Consider the following 11,371-nt stretch of genomic DNA (forward strand, 5'->3'; position numbering starts at 1 on the left):
GTGGTCTCCCAGTGCACCACGATGCAGTGTCATGCTTTAAAGCTATAATTAATCGTACATGCATGTCAAGAATCAGAGTTCGAGGCAGAAATACAGAGCAGGAGCGCTGATAAAAGTCTAACAGGATCTTTCTGTGGGGTTGAGATAGACAGAAAACAAATGAGCAGGATGTAGAGCTGTTTGGGGAGCAGAGATAAGGCGATATGAGTGTGTGTGTGTGTGTGTGTGTGTGTGTGTGTTGGGGGGGGGGTGTTATGGGGTGATACAAAGCAGTCAACCATTATATATATTACAGATTAAAACCATGACAATAACTAATTATGAAAGACGGGGAAATAAAATACCTTAAAAAAAAAAAGAAAAACACACAATGCATTGAACTTATAAAGATGGCGTCGCCGTCAAAGAGACGGAGAAGCACGCACGCGATTGGCCGTGAAGCAGCTGTCACTCAAGCCCGTTTCGTCCTCTGATTGGCTGTGGCATGGGCGGGCGCATAAGAAGTGCCGCCAAGGCGCATGCGCGCGTGTACGGAGCCGCCTGAACGCGGAAGTAGCTCAGATTTAAACAGAAAGAACAAAACAAAGAGGAAAAGAAAACTCGATTTTTACTTTTTAGTATCATTTGATCTTTTACCGATGCTGAGTAGAGAAAGAATTAATGCATATCATGGTGGTAACCTGATTATCTACCAAACACATGTACTCGCTGGTGTAATAGATGGAGCACATTGTACAAGAGAATAAGCCTGAAAAGGTGCATTTACAAACTTAAAAATTACTGCTTTATTCACATTTTCAGACAATTTCCACTGCAAAAACAAGGAAGTGCACAGTTTATTGCCCCCTCCAAAAAAATACAACCCCTTAGGATTCATATACTTCAAGCTGAAGTGGTACAATCCAGGCTTCATCATTTCTACAATTAATGTCCATTTTACCCAAAAACACAAAAATGCATGTAAAGTCAATTTCTACATATAATTTTATAAAGATTTCCAAGTAAAAGTTACATACTTCCTATACAAACATATGGGGGACCAGACCCAGTCTTGCACCATCATTTCCCACTCCTTTCCTTAAATAGAGAGTTTCAAATAGTCATTAGTAAGTAATTCTTCTGTGGAAATCTCGTATATGGAGAAAAAACCCCAGTAAAATACATTTAAACGAATGACAATAGCAGGACATCTAGAGTGCGTCCATTTTAATTAGTGTTAATCAATAATTAACTACTATAATACAATAATACTGTGATATCATCCGGAATCCTGAAAAAAATAAAGTATTAAAAGGAAACGGTGATGTAATCTGAGATGAATGAAGAAGAAGGAAAAAAACTGTTTCAAGTGTTTCAGAGAGAAATAACAAACGTACACACACACTGCCCTCTGCTGTTCTGTTGCGGAATTGCAACCGGTGTGTATATCGCCACATAAACAAAACTTGAAAAGTGTGTTCATATATCTTTATCTTTATCTTTATATGTCATATATCTTTATCTTTATCTATATCTTTATATGTCATATATCTTTATCTATATCTTTATAGGTCATATATCTTTATCTATATCTTTATGTCATATATCTTTATCTTTATCCATATCTTTATGTCATATAAAGATATTGAAGAAAGGTAAAATGTCTGGCAACGACACATGATGCAGAAAAGCTTTTACATTTACTGAAAATATGGTCACATGAAGTTACACAAGTGCTTTGAAAAGAATACACCACAAACAAACTCTATTGTCTCGAAAGCATTGTCTATTAATATTGTACAAACTGATCCATATTGATTTCATATTTTGATTTGTTTTTCAGATTTCAAATGACATTTGTAACATATATTCTTTCAAACTGCAGTAATAACACACATTGAATAGTGATATGTTTATTTGTTCACTCACGGCCACTGTATAAACCAAGAGCTACCTCTGCTGCAGAGGAAACGTTTATTAGAAATACCAGCCTCAGAAACTGCTGATTTTCTCAGACATATTTCAACATTCATTGTTCAGAGGAGACTGTGCAAGTCAGACTGCATATGTTTAAATTGAGGAAAATAAAAAATTACTTCAGAAGAACAACAAGCAGAAAAGACTTGCTTTGGACAAGAAACACATTAGAAGACATTAGACCAGTGAGAAATTGTCTTTTCTTCTGGTGAGTCCAAATTTGAGATTTTTGGTTTTATGTTACAGAGAAGTGAAGAGTGTCTAAATACTTTCCAAATACACCATGTGTGTGTGTGTGTGTGTGTGTGTGTGTGTGTGTGTGTGTGTGTGTGTGTGTGTGTTATCTTTTATTCATCCAATCAACTTACTTTTTTTTTTTTTTATGTTTAGAGCCAAAATATTACCTTGCATTCATGATATTTTATGCACTTTGCTGTTTTTATTGTTTCCTCATATAGTGTATATTTATATATTTATTCTCTTGCTATATTTAATATTTACTCTTTGTGCTGCTGTAAAGTCCATCCATCCATTCATTCATTCATCCTTCAACATATTTGCGATTAAACGGCTGTACATATAAAAATGATTTATTCATCACACAGAATTTTAATGCGGTTTTGTATTTTTACACCAGACTCATGATACACATGTGCACTAGTCGTGATCACGTAGCGGTGCGAAGTCCTGGTGCTGGTTACAGACTGGGCCGAGCACTGAGTTTAACAGACTTGGGCTCTTTGCTCTTCTCAGCGTGCATCGATTCCTCCTTATGAACAATTTGCACGGAAACACGCGTTAAAACGCAAATCCTAAATCACGACATGATAATAGTCAAAAATATTCCAGCGTTGGTGTGTTTCCAAGCGTTACCTTTTTCAAAATGCGCTGCCGAAGTTCTTCTTGGGTCAAAGGTCGGTCTTCCTCATGCAAGAAATCGCTCTCTTCTATGTCGCAGTCGTCCCTGGAGTAGAAAAGATCATGTGGCTTCACAAACTAATTTACATATTTATAGGTGAGTGTACGCATGAAATGCGGTGTTTGTGAAAATGTACAGCTCTGTGCAGGGAATTAACGCCAACTCAGGGTTTTTTTTTTTATAAAAAAACCTTCATCTGGAGTCTACTTTAGATTTTCAGCCTCACCATCTTGATGCACTTACCCTGGAACTAAAGTCTGAACGACAGGAGCTTGTTTCTGCATCTCGGAGCTCTGTCCAAGCAGCACCTGAGGCGCCAGGTTCAGATCGTAATCCTTATCCAGGTCCTGTAAGAGATATAATAATGTTTATTCTTCGTAAACCGAACAATAAATCTGTAAGAAATAGACACATGCAACAAATACAGTAAAAAGCAAAAACACACAGTAGTTGGACACTGAATAAGTGGACAAAAGTTCTGTGGGACATGTTTGTCTCTAACAGAAGATCTTGTGTGAGACGGAGAACAGGAGAGAAGATGTGATCAGACTCCCTCACCCCCACACTCACACATGGAGGTGGATGTTTAATGGTTTGGGGTTGTTTTGGAGCAGAGAAGATTCCAGAAAGTGAACCAACATGCAGTTCCGTCTGGACTGCGTCTCATTGGAACCGACTTCACCGTACAACAAGACGAAGAGCCGAAGTGATGACTACGTTTCGAGTTCTGTTAGCGTTATTTCGAGAGCGAACAGTCGTCTGGAGTGATATCTGAGAACGACCTGCGGAGTCACCGCACCTCAAACCTACTGAACTGCTCTGGGAGGAACTGGATCACAAGATCAAAACGTGAAGAACATCTCTGCCAGGTTTGACCAAAGACATGGCAAAGAATTCCAGCTGAATGTTTTAACATGTTCCGAACATCAAACGTTGTTTAAAAAAACCCCCCACAAATTATGTTGATTGTGGACCAACTTATCCAGATATTTCGATTACACCAGTCTCTGTTGTGTTCCTGAGAAACACAGCGAATTGGATATAAAAGGCAAATAATGCAGCCTTCTCCGGAATCTTATTACAAACCAGGTGCAAGAGATTATCTGAGTAAAAAAAACACAACAGAAGTGTTAAAAACACGGGTCTGGTTTCGTTGTTATTGTACCTTGGAGGCGATGAAGGCCTGCGCGGTGAGCAGCTCGTTGGTCTTCTGCTCCACCTGACTCAGGTATGTCATGATGTTGGAGTCTGTGATTCCAGCCGAGGAACCGAGCAAATCGTCCACCGCGGCACGGTCGCATTGGATCTTGTTGAACAAGTTGCTCACTCCTACGTTAACACGCACATAAAGCACATGGTTTGGGTCGATTTAATGCTGAGAGACACGTTTATTTTCTCACGTTACAGCAGGGTTCATATTATTATTATTAATATTATTATAATACGAAAATCCCACACACACTTTCTCATATATATATTTGAGGTGATATAAAAGTCTAGTTTTGTAGTTTTGTAACACGCCAGCAGATGGCAGCACGAGGCTGCACGCACAATCACAGGGAGCACCGACCTTCATAAGTCAGTGTGCCAAAAGACACCGTCCTGTGTACATCTGGACCTGGGCGACTTGTGCTGTTCTGACCACGTGCGTTACCACGTCTGCTGTTCTGACCACGTGAACACCCTGTCACCCTGCTCTCCTCACACGTGAGTTTCTCCCCCTGAAAACGACATGATCTCCCTTCCGCACCCACACTACTTGCCAGATTTGGCTATTGTGGACTTCACCCTCTTCCCAAAGATGAAGATGAAACTCAAAGCTCGCCATTTTGACGTCTCGAATAGCAGAAGGTGACTATTTTAAAGGTAAAAGTGTGTAAATGTAGACCAATATCCAAACCTTTTGATACCTCCACTACGTATATACGCGTATGGATGAATATGTATAAATATATTATCACATGGGATTTTTTATAGTCACTATCATTTGCATCACATTGATTTAAAGAAGTATATAAAAATACAATAAGTAAATTAATATGATATTGTTCTGGAATAACAGCACGACCGTTTGAAAAACAGAAAAAAGAAATCGGAGAAATAATTATGAAAATAAAGATGCCACAGCAGGTGGATTTGAGAAGCACCATCGCTCCTGGTTTGATCTGGAGCTCTGGTTACTGTGAGAAACCCTGTTACGGTCTGTGGGTTCATGAAATTCTCCAGTTTCCTCTCGGCACCCAAATCACGCTGGTGTTTGGAATGTCTGTGATAAATTACCCCTTTGTGTGAATAAGCGTTCAGCCTTTATGAGATGAGATCAAATATACGATTGATGTTTTCATAAGGTTTGCACCAGCATCGCCTTCTTTTACCTGTCTTTATCTGATCTAAGATATCGAAGATCTCCTTAGCCTGTCCCTCAAAATCCAGGGCCTGAGCTTCGGTGTCTCTCTTCTGCTCCTCCATCTGCTGGAGGTTGGTTTCATGCTCCTGTTCTTGCAGCAGATCCTCCTCCTGGAACCTCTCCATCTTCTGTTTGATCTGGAACAGAAACGGGGAACAATTGTGTTACAAAATGGTCAAAAAAAAGTATTGTGACACCTGACTTTTCCAGCCATATGCAATTCATCTCTAAACGTTTACCGCCACGTTGTATAGGATGCCTTTGGATGTGGTAGCATAATATTCTCCGTTCACTTAAACTAGGAGACCCAAACCTGTTCCAGCATGACAAAGCCTCTGTGCACAAAGCCTGCTCCATGAAGATCTGCTTTACATGGGCTTCAACTCTAGTGAACACATCTGGGAATAATGTGCCTTTTTACCTCAGCTACATCAGTACCTTTTCTAAAACCCTTGTGTCTGAATGAGCACAAAATCTACTGGAACATCTTCCCAGAAGATTGGAGCTTATTATAACAGCAAAAGGGGACTAAATGTGGACTGGGCACATACCAATCTTATGGTCAGGCTTGGGACCGGCACTAAGAGTGTCAAATCAGACAATTACAAACATCTATTATTTCTAAACTCAAGTGATACAGTGCAACACTTTAAAATCAAAAGCCAAAAAAGAGTAAAAAAAACATATATATATTTTATACTTGTCTGATCTCCTGTTTCAGAGCTTCAGCCTGGTTGTTTTGTTCGTTCACGTAATTAAAGAGAGCGAAGTTTCTGTCTTCACCTGCACACAATACACACAATATACAGCAGTGTAAATTAGACACTCGATTATACGTCCAAGACACCTGATTACACCTGAAACATCATCTCATAATAGATTAAATGGAGAGAAGAATCAGACTCACCCTGGATAAATTTGGTGACTATGGTTTCCAAATCGTCCTCGTTGGTGACTTTCTGGAGCTCCTGGAAAACTTCTCTGAGAGTCTCCGCCGCCACCTCCGATTCGGTCTTCCGCTGTTCCTTCAGCTCTGCAATCATCAACAACATCATCCTCATCATGGTCCTCATTTCCAACTGCATTCATTTACAGTCAGCTTCAAAAGTAATGGCACCCATACAAATATTATATATTATACTCTTTCAAGTTCAAGTGTTTGAGAAACTCACAAGTGGCCAAACCTGACTTCCTGTTTAACTGGGGAACAAATACAAGGTGACACACTAGTCAAATTCAATCACTTATGCTTCAACAAATATGAGGAAAAATGATATGCCAAAAATAAATTCAAAATGACCATGAAAAAGATATGATATTTGGTCACATGAAAGAAAAAAGAGTCGAACACTGTGGTTGAGGATCCGAAGGCACTGAGAACTTTTCGATATTATATTTAAAATTAAATTGGTTGCCTCTACCATGTGGTTACAGCTCAGTCTCGGCTGAAATCATACGTATACAGTTAAAAAAAAAGTTGGATGGCCAAAAGAAAGAAATTCACCACAATTCCTCTCAAATTTAGTCTACAGACTCAAGAGTGTGAAGGCAAATGTGTTTCTTCACAGGTGCATATGATCGGTTAATGCTGTAAAAGACCTAGAAAACCAAGACATACTCCAGAAAACCTTACTCGCTGGATTTGAGATGAAGCTACTTATACTTCAAATTAGAAATCTTTCCACCTTCTTGAAAAGGGTGCCAATATTTCTGGAGCTCTCACCTTGACTGTGACTTAGTGCGTCATCCAGTCCCGTCCTCTCGTTGCACTTAGAAGTCATGAAGTCTTTAAGTTGCTGCTCTTGTGCGATCAGCCTCTCTAGTTCCTTCATCTCAGTGTTGTGCTGCTCCAGGTCCTTCACCGCCTTCTCCTTCATCATCGTCGTCTTCGTCTGAGCCTCCACTCTGAAGAGCACACACACACACACACACACACAAACCCATGCTTTAACAGGGAAATAATCAACCACAGAGTGATCTGATAAACCACCACCATGAAGGAAAAAAGATTAAAGAAGGTCAGATTTATTTGTAGTTCAGTATAATGTTGTGGACACGTTACAGATCTTTGCAATGATAATGTATTTAAATGATAAATATAATAATGTACTAAAGACCAATCAGATTTGACAAGAAGTTCAGTTCACCTGGCGTCATAAGCAGCTGTTGACAGGCCGATGACATTTTTTATCTGGTGTCGGATTTTCTGAAGCTCCTACAAGACAGAAAACTTCCCACAATTAAACACAGCTTGTCTTCTCATGCATGCGATCAGGGCCTGAGGCTCGTCACACTGTAACGCTGACCGTGTCCAGTTTGTTGTGCAGCTCCTGGAAGCGAACACGCTCCAAACGCAGTTTCTCGAGTTCCTCCCTCAGCTGGTTGTTCTTCGCCAGATGCTCGTTGAAGCAAACGAGAGCCTGGAGGAGGGTAAAGGAGTGTATTTATTTACAACAGGACACAGAAAACACATGTTGAAATGTACAATTTTAGAGAAAAAAGAAAAGGAATATTGAATTTGATGGCCACAAGAAGTCTGGGAACTGAAGACAGTGAGGACTGCTCAACAGTCCTGGGTATTCTTTGTCGTAGTTATCATTTCATGATGTGCCAAATGTTTTCAAATGGTGTAAGGTCTGGATTGCATGCAGGCCAGTTCAACACCTGGACTTATCTACTACAAAGCCATGCTGTTGTATTAGATGCAGTAAGCGATTTAGCTTATAGAAATACGGAAGGTCTTCCCAGAAAAAGGTCTTTGTGCTAAAACTTTTTTTTTAGCATTGACGAAGCTTTTCCAGATGTGCAAGTTACGCTTTTCACTAATGCACTAATGCACCACCATACCATCAGAGATGTACGCATTCACAATTGAGTGCTAATAACATGCTGGATGGTCCCTCTCCTCTTTAGCCTGGAGGATGCGGCGTCCATGGTTTCAAAAAAGAAATTCAAATTTCATCAGTCTGACCAAAGTTTTCCTTTTTACACGAGCTTATTTTTAAAATGGCACATTTCTTCAGTTAAAACATTTTATGAGATTTGGAAATCACTGCATTCTGTTTTATTCACACGTTACACGTTTTTTGGATTTAGGGTTGTACAAAACTGGCTTATTTCATCAGATCTGGATCAGATCGGAATGCGATCGCAGTCGATGCAGAGAAAGCAGGAGCTAAAACGCATCTCAAACTCACCCGGTCCAGTTTATTTTCCAGGTTGCGAGTGGCCTTGTCTATTTGACATGTCTGAAGCTTTTCTTTGGCAGCGTTCCAAACATCTCCTTTTTGTAGCTCCCGCATTTTCTTCTGAACACACTGGACCTTTAAAAACACACACAGGAATGCAAGAATGTTTATTTGCAATGATATAAAAATAGCTATATGTATATATCATATCGAAATTTTTCCCATTTCTGTTTCATTTATTCTCCATCATTGGTCACATTACCAGATTTCTGATAGGTCACATGACCAGATTTCATGAGATGTCCCTCTAAACCAGTATGCGTTGGAATACACACACTTGCATTTATTATGAATTTAGCAGAAGCAGCATGAGAGGTTTTGATTGGGTTTTTTCTCAAGGATGTTCCTATAAGAAGGTTTAACTGTATGTGTTTTGAACTGTAAATATTTCAGCCACTTTGTTGTGTGTGTGTGTGTGTGTGTGTGTGTGTGTGTGTGTGTGTGTGTGTGTGTGTGAGGGGAATGACCTCTCGCTCGAGCTCCGCTTGACTGAGCTTCTCCTTCTCCAGCTGCTCGTCGAGCTCGTCACGGCGGGTCAGAAGAGCTTGGAGCTGCTGGGTGACAGTGCTGTCTGCCTGTCTGTGAGACTGGCTTTGAGACACACGCAGGTTCTTCTGCAGTTCCTCATGCTCTTGACGCAGTTTCTCTATCTCCAGACTGACGGGCGGCCAACGTGCACGGGTGGTTAAGCAAAGAAAAAAAAAAGAAAGAAAAAAGACAGTATTAAAAGAGTAAAATAAGAAATATTAGGGGGATTTAAACACTAAACCTAATAAACTGTTTTAAAGTGTTTTTTAAGGGTTTCTTGCTGGAACAAAAACAGGCTGTACAAGAGAAATTCCCAGCGCTCAAGGTAGACAAGGATAAGGAGTTTTTTTTAGGGAAAAAAAACAGGAATACAATCTGAATAATGTAGAATATTTCTCATATCACACACAAACACTGGACTGTTCAATAAAGGCAATGTGCAATTTACTATATTTTCCCTGTGACTTGCTAGAAAGACAGACAGACAGACAGACAGACAGACAGACAGACAGACAGACAGACAGACAGACAGACAGATAGATAGATAGATAGATAGATAGATAGATAGATAGATAGATAGATAGATAGATAGATAGATAGATAGATAGATAGGCAGCTTCTTAGGAAAATGAACCCGGAATACAACCTGAATTGCATAGAATATTTCTCATATCACACACAAAAACTGGACTGTTCAAAAAAGGCAATGTGCAATTTATTATATTTTCCCTGTGACTTGCTAGAAAGACAGACAGACAGCGATAGATAGACGGACAGACAGGCAGACAGACAGATAGACAGACAGACAGACATAGATAGATAGATAGATAGATAGATAGATAGATAGATAGATAGATAGATAGATAGATAGATAGATAGATAGATAGATAGATAGATAGATAGACAGACAGACAGACAGACAGACAGACAGACAGATAGATAAGCAGCTTCTTAGGGAAATGAACCAGGAATACAAACTGAATTGCGTAACATATTTCTCATATCACACACAAACACTGTAGCGTTTAAAGAAGGCTGTTTAAATTTCCTATATTTTACTTTATGGGTCCATCCCATTCCTTCTGGTTTTTCACAGCACTATGATGGGAGGAACCTGTAGTGTTACAGAAAGAAAACCCAGACTGTCAGACTCACCGCTGTTTGCGAATACGATCCTGTGTTTGGATGCTGCAGGCCTGACGATTGCTTTCCATGACGCGAAACTGCGTCTGCAGCTTCCCCATCTCTGTCTCTGCTGTGACACGCAAACACAAACGCGCGCACACACACACACACACACACACACACACACACACACACACACACACACACACACACACACACACACACAGACGTTTTTATAACTTCTACATATTCTTCACTGATAACATATTTACTCATTACTACACCATTACCCTGGGCATCAACATCCACTTCACTGGACTCGGACTGGACGCTTATCGCTGATCTTCCACGAGGCATGATGACAAGTTACACTCACTGTAAAGACATGGAGATGCAACAGACTTTAGACAGACAGACAGACAGACAGACAGACAGACAGACAGACAGACAGATAGAACAGACAAATAGACTGAAAAATGGACAGACAGATAAAGAGATTAGATTCTAGAGACAGAAGAACAGACAAATACAACATAGATTGCTCGATGAAAAGACAGACAGATAGATAGAGCTAACAAACAAATAGATGGAAAAATAAACAGACAGAGACAAAGAGATTAATGTGATTAGATAGATAGATAGATAGATAGATAGATAGATAGATAGATAGATAGATAGATAGATAGATAGATATTCTCTGCTTAAACTGTAGCATTATGTATAAGAAGGCCAACCTTAAAACATTGTGTAGCAAAACTATTGCCTTATTGTTGTTATTATTAATAAATCTTAGCTTAAGTGCACACAATACCTAATGAGAGTTAAATAAAATAGAAACAAACAAATAAATAAATAAACAAACACACACTATAGACAGATTACAGCAGCTGGTTATTTGGCACTGTAATAATATGTACTCATAATGTCACATATAATAAGTCATAAAAGTACTAATCAGACTAATTACCCGCTAATATACAGTTTAAGTTACCCAACATAATGCCAAAAAACACTTTTTTTACCTTCAAAAGTTATTTTAAAAAATGTTTTATAATAATCATAGCCCGGTAAATGTCCCACTCTGGTCCAAACGTCCTCAGGGAATGTTGTTAGCAACCGTTGCTAGGCGCCTATGCATTCTATTCCCCCTGCGCACTATCGCACTACGCAGTAGGCACAGAGCTCCGC

The 11,371-nt window shown here is 39.5% G+C and overlaps 1 protein-coding gene across 3 annotated transcripts; it reads right to left on the bottom strand.

Moving 5' to 3' along the window:
• Positions 1 to 1,193: 1,193 nt before the first annotated feature.
• On the bottom strand, positions 1,194 to 11,370 carry odad1 (outer dynein arm docking complex subunit 1). Of its 3 annotated transcripts, XR_014532462.1 has the most exons (16): positions 11,206 to 11,368; positions 10,474 to 10,558; positions 10,214 to 10,313; positions 8,998 to 9,187; positions 8,480 to 8,605; positions 7,589 to 7,702; positions 7,430 to 7,497; positions 7,006 to 7,187; positions 6,190 to 6,315; positions 5,983 to 6,065; positions 5,251 to 5,419; positions 4,041 to 4,204; positions 3,119 to 3,222; positions 2,830 to 2,920; positions 2,458 to 2,725; positions 1,194 to 2,105 (listed from the first exon to the last, which is right to left on the bottom strand). XR_014532462.1 is itself a non-coding variant. In XM_083535310.1 (15 exons), the coding sequence occupies exons 2-15, from the start codon at positions 10,538 to 10,540 to the stop codon at positions 2,654 to 2,656; spliced, it is 1,653 nt and encodes a 550-aa protein (XP_083391436.1). In that variant the 5' UTR covers positions 10,541 to 10,558; positions 11,206 to 11,370; the 3' UTR covers positions 2,512 to 2,653. The 3 variants fall into 3 exon arrangements, 2 of the variants coding, with proteins under 2 accessions (XP_083391436.1, XP_083391435.1); XM_083535310.1 differs by lacking the exon at positions 1,194 to 2,105 and having other exon boundaries at positions 2,512 to 2,725; positions 10,214 to 10,310; positions 11,206 to 11,370; XM_083535309.1 differs by lacking the exon at positions 1,194 to 2,105 and having other exon boundaries at positions 2,512 to 2,725; positions 10,474 to 10,754; positions 11,206 to 11,369.
• Between the last annotated feature and the right edge of the window lies 1 nt (position 11,371).

The sequence above is a fragment of the Silurus aristotelis genome, assembly GCF_946808225.1.
Source record: "Silurus aristotelis genome assembly, chromosome: 29".
Lineage (NCBI taxonomy): Eukaryota > Metazoa > Chordata > Actinopteri > Siluriformes > Siluridae > Silurus > Silurus aristotelis.

What these genes read in the sequence shown, in the direction of transcription:
- odad1 (XM_083535309.1), bottom strand. Translation starts at nt 10,540, where the DNA reads ATGCCTCGTGGAAGATCAGCGATAAGCGTCCAGTCCGAGTCCAGTGAA. An exon ending in ACAGCTGCTTATGACGCCAG is followed by an intron (nt 7,188 to 7,429) that starts GTGAACTGAACT and finishes TGTGCTCTTCAG; the next exon opens with AGTGGAGGCTCAGACGAAGA. An exon ending in AGTCACCAAATTTATCCAGG is followed by an intron (nt 6,066 to 6,189) that starts GTGAGTCTGATT and finishes TATTGTGTGCAG; the next exon opens with GTGAAGACAGAAACTTCGCT.